Source organism: Bemisia tabaci, chromosome 3 (assembly GCF_918797505.1).
Source record: "Bemisia tabaci chromosome 3, PGI_BMITA_v3".
Classification (NCBI taxonomy): domain Eukaryota; kingdom Metazoa; phylum Arthropoda; class Insecta; order Hemiptera; family Aleyrodidae; genus Bemisia; species Bemisia tabaci.
In genome coordinates this window covers 8,046,429-8,057,960 of record NC_092795.1, presented here as the reverse complement: position 1 = coordinate 8,057,960, position 11,532 = coordinate 8,046,429, and the positions used below count along the sequence as shown (strand labels likewise).

The window sequence follows — 11,532 nt, the reverse complement described above, 5'->3', positions numbered from 1 at the left end:
CGATTTTCATGGATAAAAAACATACTACTCATAAAAAATAAATTGTCATCTACTCCAGTTAAATCTTACGGTAACATTCTCTGCGGTGGTTTGAAAATATGGCAGCCTTAATCTCAGCTTTTCATCTCAGCTGTTGCACTTTGTTCACACTTTGAACATAACAGGGTGGGTGAGGAACACCATTCCATTCGGAAGCCTACTAAAACCATTATATCGTGCAATTTGATTCATAAAGACTGATTCTTATTTTTCTAGTGAGCCGGAAATTTAAACTTTTTGTGACAAGTGCTAAATAAAAACGTTCATATCTTGATTAGCAGTTAATGTCAGTAATTATGGATGCGCGAATTGTGAATAAGGTGGAATATTGAAGAAAACTTAATTAAAAGCTTAATTTTGTACTTTTTCTATTGGTCCTTTGGGTTTTAAATACCCCATCTACGACTACAAATCTCAAATTTTGAGAAACAATGAGTAACTGGAGTTAAAAGTCACATCCTTGCATTCTGCATTGCTCTAAAATTTCATGATCTTTGCTGATGTCATAAAGACAATATAGATCTGGGAGAAAGTTCACAAAAGGAGCTCATGAGTAAAAAAAGCAAAATTTACTACAGAACTAAAATTGATATCACAGCATTTTGAAAGTGTAAAATTATCTTAAAATATAAAAAATGATTTAGTAACGTTGATCACTTCATTTGAGGAGAGCTTTTTCTACCCTGATTCGATTTTTCTGATTGACAGATATACTTTCCCTCACCACCGCTAGTCTACAATCTTCGCCAAGCTGTGCTCTGAAATCAAATTTCATAAACGAAATTTCGAAGTTAGAATTGAACTAAAAATTTACAATACACTTATGTATCATAAACCATATTTTAGTGAACAAAAATTGTTCGTATAGATGCTAATAATACATTCTAGGTTTTTCAAGCTGAGATTTCAAACTAAACAAAGGCTAAGAAGATTTATAATAACGATTTCATATGATGTTTTAAGAGAACAAACATATATGTATATAAATTGAAGAGTTTGTATTGACTGGATGGCTCCTGCACTGTGCATAGGTACTACAGTCATTTCTTTATTATATATATAGGCAGACCCTTTTATCAGGCATTCTAAAAGACTATTAATATTTACTTAGGTATGAATACTTTAGTGCTGAGCTTATAAATCAGCATTTAAATATTACTATCACATCTGGAAAGATTTAATTTGAATCAGCCTGTCTGTATTTCATGTTGCCAAATATTCCCTCACATTGAATTTTTTACCAAAAAGCAAGCGGCAAAATATCGATAAATTTTTTGTGAATTTTCTTTGGATTAAAATTACATAGAAATAGAATTATGAGAAGTACATTACTAAACAATGCTTAATGTAGTATAAATAATTTTGTCACCATGCAAAACTCACTTTGCTTCAACTGCAACCGCGTCAATTTCTTCCGGATTGTGAATAACACCAGCACCCACTTGGAAGCGCTCTACCCCATTCCAGGCAATCATAACACCATTATCGGTGCATAAATGGGGTGGTGGAACTACGAGTCGATATTCCATTTCGTCACAAAGCATGCCAACACATTTTTTCACCGCCCCATTACAGGCAACACCACCAGACAAAACCTAGAAAAAATTCTACTTTAGAACTTTAGTTCAGAAATGGTTTGAGTTACAAAAAGTAAGAGTCCCATCAGAAACAAAAACAAACAAAATATTTTTTGCAAAAATGTGCATAAAATGTGTAAAGTTGTGCAGTTAAATTAAAAAAATGAAGGACAACTTGTCCCAAAAAAGAGAAATGATATCACCTAAGTTACAGTTTGCTTTGTCAGAAAATGCTGTTCAATGAGAATTCTGTAAACATTTTTGTTCATTTGAGGTACCAAAAATCCAGAATTATAGAGGAATAAAACCATGTGAAACTGTCAAATCAGTCGAGGAGAATATATTTTGGGAATAAAATAATTACCAGAGTCTTTCCACTGGGTAAAATATTGTGTCTATTAGCATACTCCATTGCTCTTTGGAGTCGAGAACATAAATGTTTGCAGATTGCTGCTTGGAGACTAGCGCATAGATCATCAATTTCTGGAATTGTTTCATCTACATCAAGATCTAGTAAAAAGACAAAACAAATAAGGTTTAAGTATATTTGAATAGCATTGAGAAAATCAGTCATATCTATATTGGGCTTTTTCAAAAAGAGCCTATCTGTTCAGAGGAAAAATTTGAGGAGCCATTGCTTTCAGCCTGGTAGAAGCAGGGAATGTGATAATTCCATCCAAGAAACCCTGCAAAACAAACCATTAAAACAGGAATAGCCTGTTCGGTGGCCTTGAGTACAAACATGATCTTACTCATGGATGGATAGGATGATCCTACTCCTAAACTGAGTTCACGCAAGAATGGCATCCGAACAAATGGTTCATATTCACATAACGATTAAGAACACCAAAAAGGCAATGGAGTTGCATAGAACCTTGGGTGGTTTTAGCGAGAACTACACATTTTCCTAGCTTCTCTTGTTCATCGCACTCTTTCAAATTAATATGCTTCCCCATCTAGCATATTTTACCAGTTCTACACTATCACACATAAATCTTTCTTCAAACCTCTCAAAGTAAATTTGACTGGTTTACTTAACGCTATCCAGTTATTTAAAAAAAAATATCAATATAAATCAATATCAAAAATATCAATCATAATATCAAGGAGAAACATAATGCTTTGCGATAAAGAGTAGAACAAAAATTGAGAGACATTACAAGTAATCACATGTAAAATATTGTGGGACAAAACATCGCTATGATGAAATATCATGATGAGAAAATACACTCTGCAGCTGATCCCTTTGGATCGGTTTCTGTGGATAAAGCTTCCATGAGTGATGTTCAATGGACAGTCAGCACACAATAAATACTGAGGGTTGGAGAATTTGTGAACAAGCGTTAAAATTCGGTATAAAACTAAAATTCTAGGTATAGAGGGAAAAAGCTTGTTAAAGCGCAGGTTTCTGTTTTAGTATTTCTTCTTCTTTGACACAACGCTTGAGCACTGGTGTTAGTGGTAGCATAATACAAAATAGCTGACGTCCTTGGTGTGATTGATGCACCCATCGACAGGACCACCACACCAAGATGAGGAATCATAACACGCTTACAATGCTGCCATGCCCGGCAAAATTGTTCAACCTACACAAGCATAGGTGGTACACAGCATTACCGTACCACTTGCAAAAACATGGTCATAGATCAGAATCACGAATCTCATACCTAAAACGTATCATTAAAACATGCTGCGAGGTAAAGAATGCTCCAGTTCATGGTTGCTGAGTACTGTAGGACCAATTATTTCATTCAACTACCTGGAGGTTGAAAATTTACAAGTTTTGGATTCAATAACAATGATCTTACAAAACAATGAAATTTTAAGCCTCAAAATTACACTAAGTTGCTCTTCTTAATTCTGGAGACAGTTTAAAACCAAATGCATTGTTTGAAAATCATATTATGATATAGTGGTAAAAAAATTATTACCATGTTTTATTTCACTGTCCGATATGTATCTTTGACATGATGTTCTAAGTCCGCCCCAGCTGAAGTTACAGCTTTGGTCACCTGGTAGAGGCATGGAGAACTCAAATTTAGTTGGATCACCTTTCTCAGCTAGCAACTCAATAGCTCTGCCACCGCTTAAATTCCGCAGTTCAGGCCGGTTTCTAAGTTGCATTCTGCGAGCAAGCTGCAGATCACAAGATTGCAAGCATACAAGACTTTCACTGACAAGGATATCAATATTAGGCGTTGTTCACAAGAGCGCGGTTCGCAGAAATTAAGGCAAACTCGTTCCAGAAACTGATTAAAACTTAGCTATAACTTGTTCCGTGAAACCTCAATTCGTGGAACTAATTGACCCGGACTGCGCTTGTGTGGACAAAATCTTAGATTTAGATACTAATAGAAGATGGTTTCATTGTTATGACACGTACAGGCTAATTTTCCTCATTCTCTCCTTTAGCGGCTTGAATAAAGTTGACTTAGTCAGAATTAGAGTTACAGAAGTATTAAGGTATAAAATGATTGGCAAAAACCAGGGATGCAGAAGGTTCTTAACCTTCCAATTTTAAACACCCATTTTTCTTTAGAACTTTCAAAGTGTAATCTTCTTATATCTATTTAAAGGAAAACTGCTGCAATTTTGCCAAGAACAGGTGATTTCTACAAAGATTTCGCAAAAAAACTCGGATTTTGCTAGCTTTTGTATTTGTAAAGCCCACTTTCAGGGCCTTTTAATTTTTGCATGCAACTGATCATGACCCACCCGTTCCCACGGTAAAAAAGGTTTTGCAACCCTATGCAAAACCATGGACACGAGTCAACAATGGTATGGCTGTGCATAAGATTTTCCAAGTACCAAAGATTTTCTTCATGGTATTATCAAAATTTCAGAGGAATATTTTCAACTTTTTCTGGACTTTTTCCTGAATATTGGACTAATTTTACATAGTCAGTCTTGACAATCATTAATATTAAGCTATCTTTGAAAATACTTGGGAGAGCTTGTTAGGCACTTGCTAAATGTAGATAAAAAGTAATCTACCTGAACTTCGCCAGGACTTGTTGGTCTTCAAAATAAACACATGCAAAAACTGTGACTTTCTAAAAATATTGGCAGAAAATTATTCCTTGTTAGATTTATTTTGCCAAAACTTGCAGACAAGCACTAACTGTGCTAGTATTCAACCAAGGATTTTCTCATTCGCAAAAGGTAAATAACAGGAAGTATAGTGTTTCTTTCTTCGTCCAGCGGATTTCCGTAGGACTTTTACTCTAGGGCGAATTCGCTCAGGAGATCATTAAAGTGAAGTGTTCATTCGTGCTCTCTCTCTCTCTCTCTCTCTCTCCCCTCCTCTCTATTACCTTTTCTCAGTCTTCTACATTCGCTCAGCATCGTCTCTCTCTTTCACCTCTCTACCTCGTCTCTCCCGCCATCCTACTCCCTCTACATTCTCTGGCAACCTATCATTTCCAGTTTCTTCCTATCCTCCGATTTATATGCATTTTCTCTATCACTCTTTCTCTTGCTTCTGCTTGACAATTCTTCTAGTGGACTTGTCCCTAGGAATGCCCTATCGGAGACTTCTCTGGGGATGAACCACCTAACAACCAACTAAGGTTGTGTAGTGAAAGAATCGTCGTTCATTTGCAAAATTTCCAATATTATTCAAAGTATTTCAACATCTCCTGGACAAAAGAACATACCTAGCCTGCTCTGTTTCAGTATTTTTACAAATATTAAATCTTTTATCCAAGAACCATTGCGTGAATAAGACTTCTTAGTGAGGAAAAATCAGTAGAAATTACAGGAAAATTCATGAGACTGTTCTCCTTTAGACAAATGAAATTTAAGTGAGAGGTACTAAAACAATCAACCAAGATACATTCTTCCCCATCAGAGACGACAATTTGAAGCAAATTTGAGGACTTTTTCTCAACTTTCAGAACTATCATAAAAAATTGGCCTTCCTTTTTCTGAACTTTCAGATTTTACAGAGCTGAGGATACCCGGATTTGACTATTAAAACTCATTATAAGCAAAACAAGATAATTTTAAGCTTCTTTCAGTCAACAGCTTCAAGTTACCAGAGAAATTTACCCTACGACAAGACTCTGTCAGCTCTTCCAACTACGTTTTTAGATCAATAGACAATGATCCAAGAACGATAATATACAAATGAATTTCCTTTTTTGTACCACATTTTGTTACTTACAAATAAATTCAGGCTATCAAATATTTTAGCAACGTTTAATCCTTCATTTTTACCTTGTCTATGGATTCTCCAGGAGCTGAATCCATAGCAGTGCCAAGAAGGGAATATTTGTCTACTGAATGGGCAACAGCAATCAAAGAGTGACATCCCGAAATCAATGCAACCAGAAACGGCAATTCTACATCCTAAAAAAAGAGCAATAATCTAAGACCACACACAGTCTTTAAAAACTTATAAAAATTGAATTTTGAGAAAGGCTTTTAAAATGTTCTGGAAAAAGCGTGCATTAGATATGGATAAATCTTCTTCATCAGTTTTAGGACAATGTCAGAGCAACATCACCATTTTACTAGGATGTCCCTGAAAATTTTTTTATTTTGTCTTCTACCTAAATTCCTATTTGTGCTGCAGAGGTGCAGACTGCAGAAAGTGTTCCACCCTCTAATCGCAGGAAATATGTAAAAGCACCCAAAACGGGCAAGGAATATAAAGGGAGAGGGCATTCATAATTTTTTTTTTTCAAAATTTAATTTAAATTTTCTACATGAATCCACTACTTTCAATGAAAGGAACCATTAAACATTTTTTCAGAAGGGAACTACTGGGCCCATTACACTTTGTGAGGAGAAATCTGTAACGCACTTTTCATGCAAAGAAAATAGTAGAGGGTCCTTTATTAAACAGGTGAAGAAAATAAAGAAAGAACCTTTTTAAACAAAGAAAATAGTTTAGCGCAGTCTTAGGACGACAGCAATGTGAAGGCTGCTTCAAAATTGAGAAAGAAAAGAACTTTTCGCATCCCTATTGCGATCAATTTCAGAGATGTGCTCCAATTTGAAAGATCAAAACACTTTTCTGACCAGGATCGCTCAATACCTTAAAGAGAAGCGAAGGTTCTAAAGATTCATTTTATTTCAATTCATTTCACCTGAGAAATAATTTTCTAGAGGAAATTTGAGCTGCCTGAATCAAGACACATAGAATTATGTGTTCATTAGTTTACGCTTCATCACTGGAGAATTTTGGGTTTACACTAAATTGATACTTTTTTCCAAGGCTGTGAATACTTGTAGGAGCTGTCAAAATCTCATCAGTAATCTTCCTTGATCATAGGGTAATCAAGAATTTTATGTTCTACAGGACGTGTTTACAGAAAAAACAAGCACCTGCAAGGATTTTAAAGACTTAAATATCGGTGAAAAACAATGCAATTGATTTTACTTTTTGTATCATTCGAGCTGTGAGTGCATGTGCCTCCATGTGATGGATAGGTATGAAGGGTTTTTGGCCTTGTTTGGAGAGTTTTTTACCATGATCTAATCCAACTTGTAGTGATACTGCTAAACCTGTAACCATGGAGAGGAAATTGGTAATTAAAACATAAGTTAAGTTTCAATGAACAAATAAATTGCAACTCATGGTGGTTTACACCGGTTTTCTCAATTTTTAGTTCTTCTTCATTTTACTGTATCAAAACATTAAACTTACCTGGTTTGACCGTTGTTGCAACTGCATCAATGTCTGATAAAGAAAGTTTAGCTGATGCAAAAGCTTCATCGATGACTGATTCAATGCATTCCAGGTGCAAATCCCTTGCAATAGGAGGTAGACAGCCTCCTAATCTGGGGAAAAAAAGGTTACAAAAATAAGTTGAGCAGAGGGAATCTGAGAGATTGTTTTGCAAGTGAGGATTTCCTGGTTAGAATAATTTATTCACAAAGTGGAGCAGTTTCAATAGTCTGAAAACCTATGATTTCAGTTGAGTGTGCAAAAATTAATTTTAAATTAAATTTGAGGATAAAAGTAAATAGATTTGCCAGGGTTACTGGCATGAAAATTTTGTACTACCCAAATTACATTATTTTTAATTGGGAAATCGAAAACCCTTATGCCCCCCCCCCCTCCCAAAAAATAATTGGGACTTTCTTTAAATGGTTCATACTTCTATGCTCCCATGAAAATGGTCTCTTGGCCCCTTCCAAAAAAAAAGTCTAACCTCATAGAGAAAAAAAGGAGGTGTTTGCATTTCGGGCATCTTGGAATTTTTTTGATGACGTGGGTCGACACAGCAACTATTATCATCGATTTTCTGGGAAATGATACAATTTATGGAAAAAAGTCTTTCTACAAAAAGTGCTGGAAATTATATAATGAGTTGATTTAAGCAAAAAAATGGGACATTATGGTCCGTTTTTCATACTTCGAATTCTGGATTTCACTGGCCAGGTTGTACCGACCTACGTCACAGGGTAAACAAACCTCAAGATGCAAACACCTCCTTTTGTTTCTCTATGGTCTAACCTTGCCTATGGGAATTTGCAAAATAACGCCTTGTTATATTGAAAAAAAAATGTGTTTTTCTAATACCCTCACATCACTGATACTTAACAATACCATAACCTATGATCAGCGCCAAAGTAATTTTAGAGCTTATGCACTCTGAGCTTCCATTCTCTACAACAAAATTTAATATTTTGGGTTGTACCCTCTTTAGATACACAAATACTCTAGAGAGCATTTAACGATTTTATGGTCAGGGTTCTAAAAGAGCTATCAGCCAGGGTCATATCTATTTAAAGATCAGTCAAATTACTTCTGTGTTTACTTTAGAGGTTCCCTTTCCAAGGATCTAGAAAGTTCTCAATTTTCGCATAGATCAATTTCAGATAATATTCGTAATTGCATCTACAGGTTCTGAAAATTGAAAGGAAAACTATTCATAACATTCCTCAAAAATAATAATTCTATCGAAGTAAATTTGGCAACTCTGGAATGTTCATACTGCGTTCTTCCTTAGCACGGCAGAAGAGGACAATGATTCAGTAAAGGCAGGCAGGGGCACAGAGCAGCTGAGTTCCTCAGGTTTTTTCCTAAATTCTTGAAATTGACCTTATGTTTTCTCGAGGTTCCTCTCCTCCAGTGAATATTTTTTAGCCTCTTTCTCCTCTATTTTAGTTTGTTTTCATAGATCTTTATTCAAAATGAGTATGCAGCTCAAATGAGGTTTTTAGGTTCTTGCATTTATTCCTACGTTGCAAGAAATTTTTCAGAGCTCTTAAAATGCTATCTACTTCCCTGCCTCAAAAGTAGTGAAGCAATTCTATTAATCAATCGATTATTTTGTGAAGACATTCACTAATTTCCTTTGATTTTCTTCTAGAGGTATAGATCCATCATAGTCAGTATTGGTGTCGATACTCAATTCAAGGCTTATCAACGGTGTAAGTCCGCAATCACATATGTCGTTTGCGGTGTCTGAAAATCTCAGCCTCTATGCTATTTTTCTAAAGGAGAATGAATTGACATCATTCCTTGAAGTTTTTGCAGAATTTGTTTTGCACAGAGAAGAAAAATCACGGCGGTTTTAAAGAATTGCTGTCAAGTAGTTTTCCGTTAAAAAAATAAAGTATGACAGGAAGTCTGCGACGTTGCAAACCAAGTTATGTGATTGCCGACTTACACCGTCGATATGCTGACTGTAAGGCCTTCACAAAACACAGCAGGAAAAAATAAAAAAAAATAAAACTTGACCGCTTTCACAGAAAATTTCTCATCCAGATTGCTTTCTGCTTTCACTGCTTCCCACCCCTGCAAGGGAGTACCAAGCATATTTCCACGATGCAGCATTTTCTGGACCCCTGTACCTTTCTATTCCTCTGAAATCCCTGATGGTGACTATTCAAGAACTTGGTAAGAAAAAGCTGCAAAAAGTCATTGCATACCTTGGTTAAATTCAGGACTAGTTCTGGTTCTGAATTCACAAATATTGGACTAACGTACCTTGCTAGAACTGAAAAAACTTGGGTACCTACATCTGATTCATGATGATTTTCGGTGAACTATCTACAGTATTTACAACTGATGATTCTTGCTCAATGCTTACATACACATTCACTAATTTTCAAAAATGTACAGTTATTTTCCAAATGCCTCTCAAAACGACTGTAAAAAACCTGCTGAAAAAATGATAATATTCTAAAAAATGCAGTAAAATATCATTATCAAGGGAAGGAACTCACAGACTATGAAAGGCTTGTTGAGACCTTAGTGCTTCTCCTAGAATGTCACCATTGCTGTTAACAATTGCGCAGCCTGTATCATCAAAACTTGTTTCTATCCCGAGGACTACAAAATTTGAAGAATTCCTACTTTTGAATGCAGCTTTACTTAAACATCTGGCAGTACTTGACGCCCTAAACAATGATGAAAACATCATGTGTAATTTCTAGTGAAATTTTCTTAAGCTCTGACAGTTCCTTCAGCTACAATCAGCATGGAATCAAATCCAAAAATCTCCGGACCTGGAAGAAAAAAGTAAGAAGTCATTAATTCTTTTGATGTAAATAACTAAATAACTGTCTTATTTAACACGAGTTCTATGACTTTTGTCGAGGGCAAATGGTGAAGGAAATGCTCAATACCCTCCAGACTACTGCAAGAGGCTGGATATGTTTGTTTATGATTGATAGGCACACAGGTTGTCTGGATGATGGAATTTTGAAGAGAGGTTTGACAATCACAGTTTGGTAATCTGTGTTTTTCAGCTATTCCCGTAAGCTGATGGCCAGACACATTTTTAATTGATTAAGAGCCAAGAAGTCCATTTTAAGCACACAGTAAGTCCATCAGAGACTTAAGGAACATGCAATTAAGCTTAGTTTTGGTCATATGGCCTCCTAGATTTTCATCGTAAACGGGGAAACATTAGATTCGAGACTGTCGAATTTTCCCTTTTTAAGGGTTTTCTTCTTTATCCATGGATCGCATGAAACGCTACGGATCGGGATTCAATGCGTTTCGGATCAGTTCCGCATTGTTCCACAGGGAAAAAATTCAAAGGGTGCTTATGACAGTGGTTTTACATTTGTCTTTGTTTTGTAGCACTGATTCTAGCTGTACAGGTTAAGATTCAGTGTAACAGTACCACCTCGGGAGAAGGGCTTTTTTTTGTCTAAACAGGAGAGAATTGCTACGGAAAGCATCACTTTTTTGCCCCGTTCCAAGTGTTCCAGTGGAACGCTTGGACCGCTCTCCTGAGGAGGGTTGAGGTTGGCTGAGGGCACCGTTAGGCTGGTTGAACCTGTCCGAACTGCTACAATTGCGTTCCATGGATTAAAAAAAACCCTACAACAACCCAAATGTTCCACTGGAACGCATGGAGCAGGCTGGATCGCGCCGCGCCCATGGACCAGAAAAAAACAGTGAAGCGTTTCATCTTGCTCCATTGCAATCCTCTGTGGTTCTTATAAAAAGAAAGTCCTTCATACAATAGCTGCTGCTCGCCCCCTGAAATATTTTCAGACCTTCAAAGATGCCTGGCGGAATGATGTCACTCTGAAAAACTAAAGGAGTGGAATAAACCCACTGAAAATATCAGAAAGATGAGTTTACACGTACGCACAGAAAATTTCTAAAATTAATAAGACACGAGCCATGATAGGTAAGTAAGTATTATAAATTATAACATGTGAATTCCCAATATTTACCTCACTATGCTTGCTGAAGTTGATAGCATGCAGCATACGACCACGCTTCTTGAGAAAAACAATAAGACTGTCCAGTCCACAAGCCACAAGCACACGGACTAGGTAATATTGATATCAATTGGAGAGTTCACTTAATTTCAAGTGGAGTGGATTGATTGAAGATAACTACTGAGTTTGAAAAGTTGGAGATGAGATGATTGAATTCGCCTCTTTCGCGGGGAAGGACGGGAACGGGAGCTTAATTTCAGTGGAGTGGATTGATGAA

The 11,532-nt window shown here is 36.3% G+C and overlaps 1 protein-coding gene across 1 annotated transcript; it reads right to left on the bottom strand.

Annotated features, from left to right (window-relative positions):
• Window positions 1-593: 593 nt before the first annotated feature.
• Window positions 594-11,496, bottom strand: Tcs4 (Threonyl-carbamoyl synthesis 4). The gene is made up of 9 exons (XM_019044274.2): window positions 11,268-11,496; window positions 9,801-10,082; window positions 7,270-7,403; window positions 7,003-7,127; window positions 5,835-5,966; window positions 3,548-3,752; window positions 1,981-2,126; window positions 1,423-1,634; window positions 594-797 (listed from the first exon to the last, which is right to left on the bottom strand). The coding sequence occupies exons 2-9, from the start codon at window positions 9,995-9,997 to the stop codon at window positions 698-700; spliced, it is 1,251 nt and encodes a 416-aa protein (XP_018899819.2). The 5' UTR covers window positions 9,998-10,082; window positions 11,268-11,496; the 3' UTR covers window positions 594-697.
• Window positions 11,497-11,532: the final 36 nt, after the last annotated feature.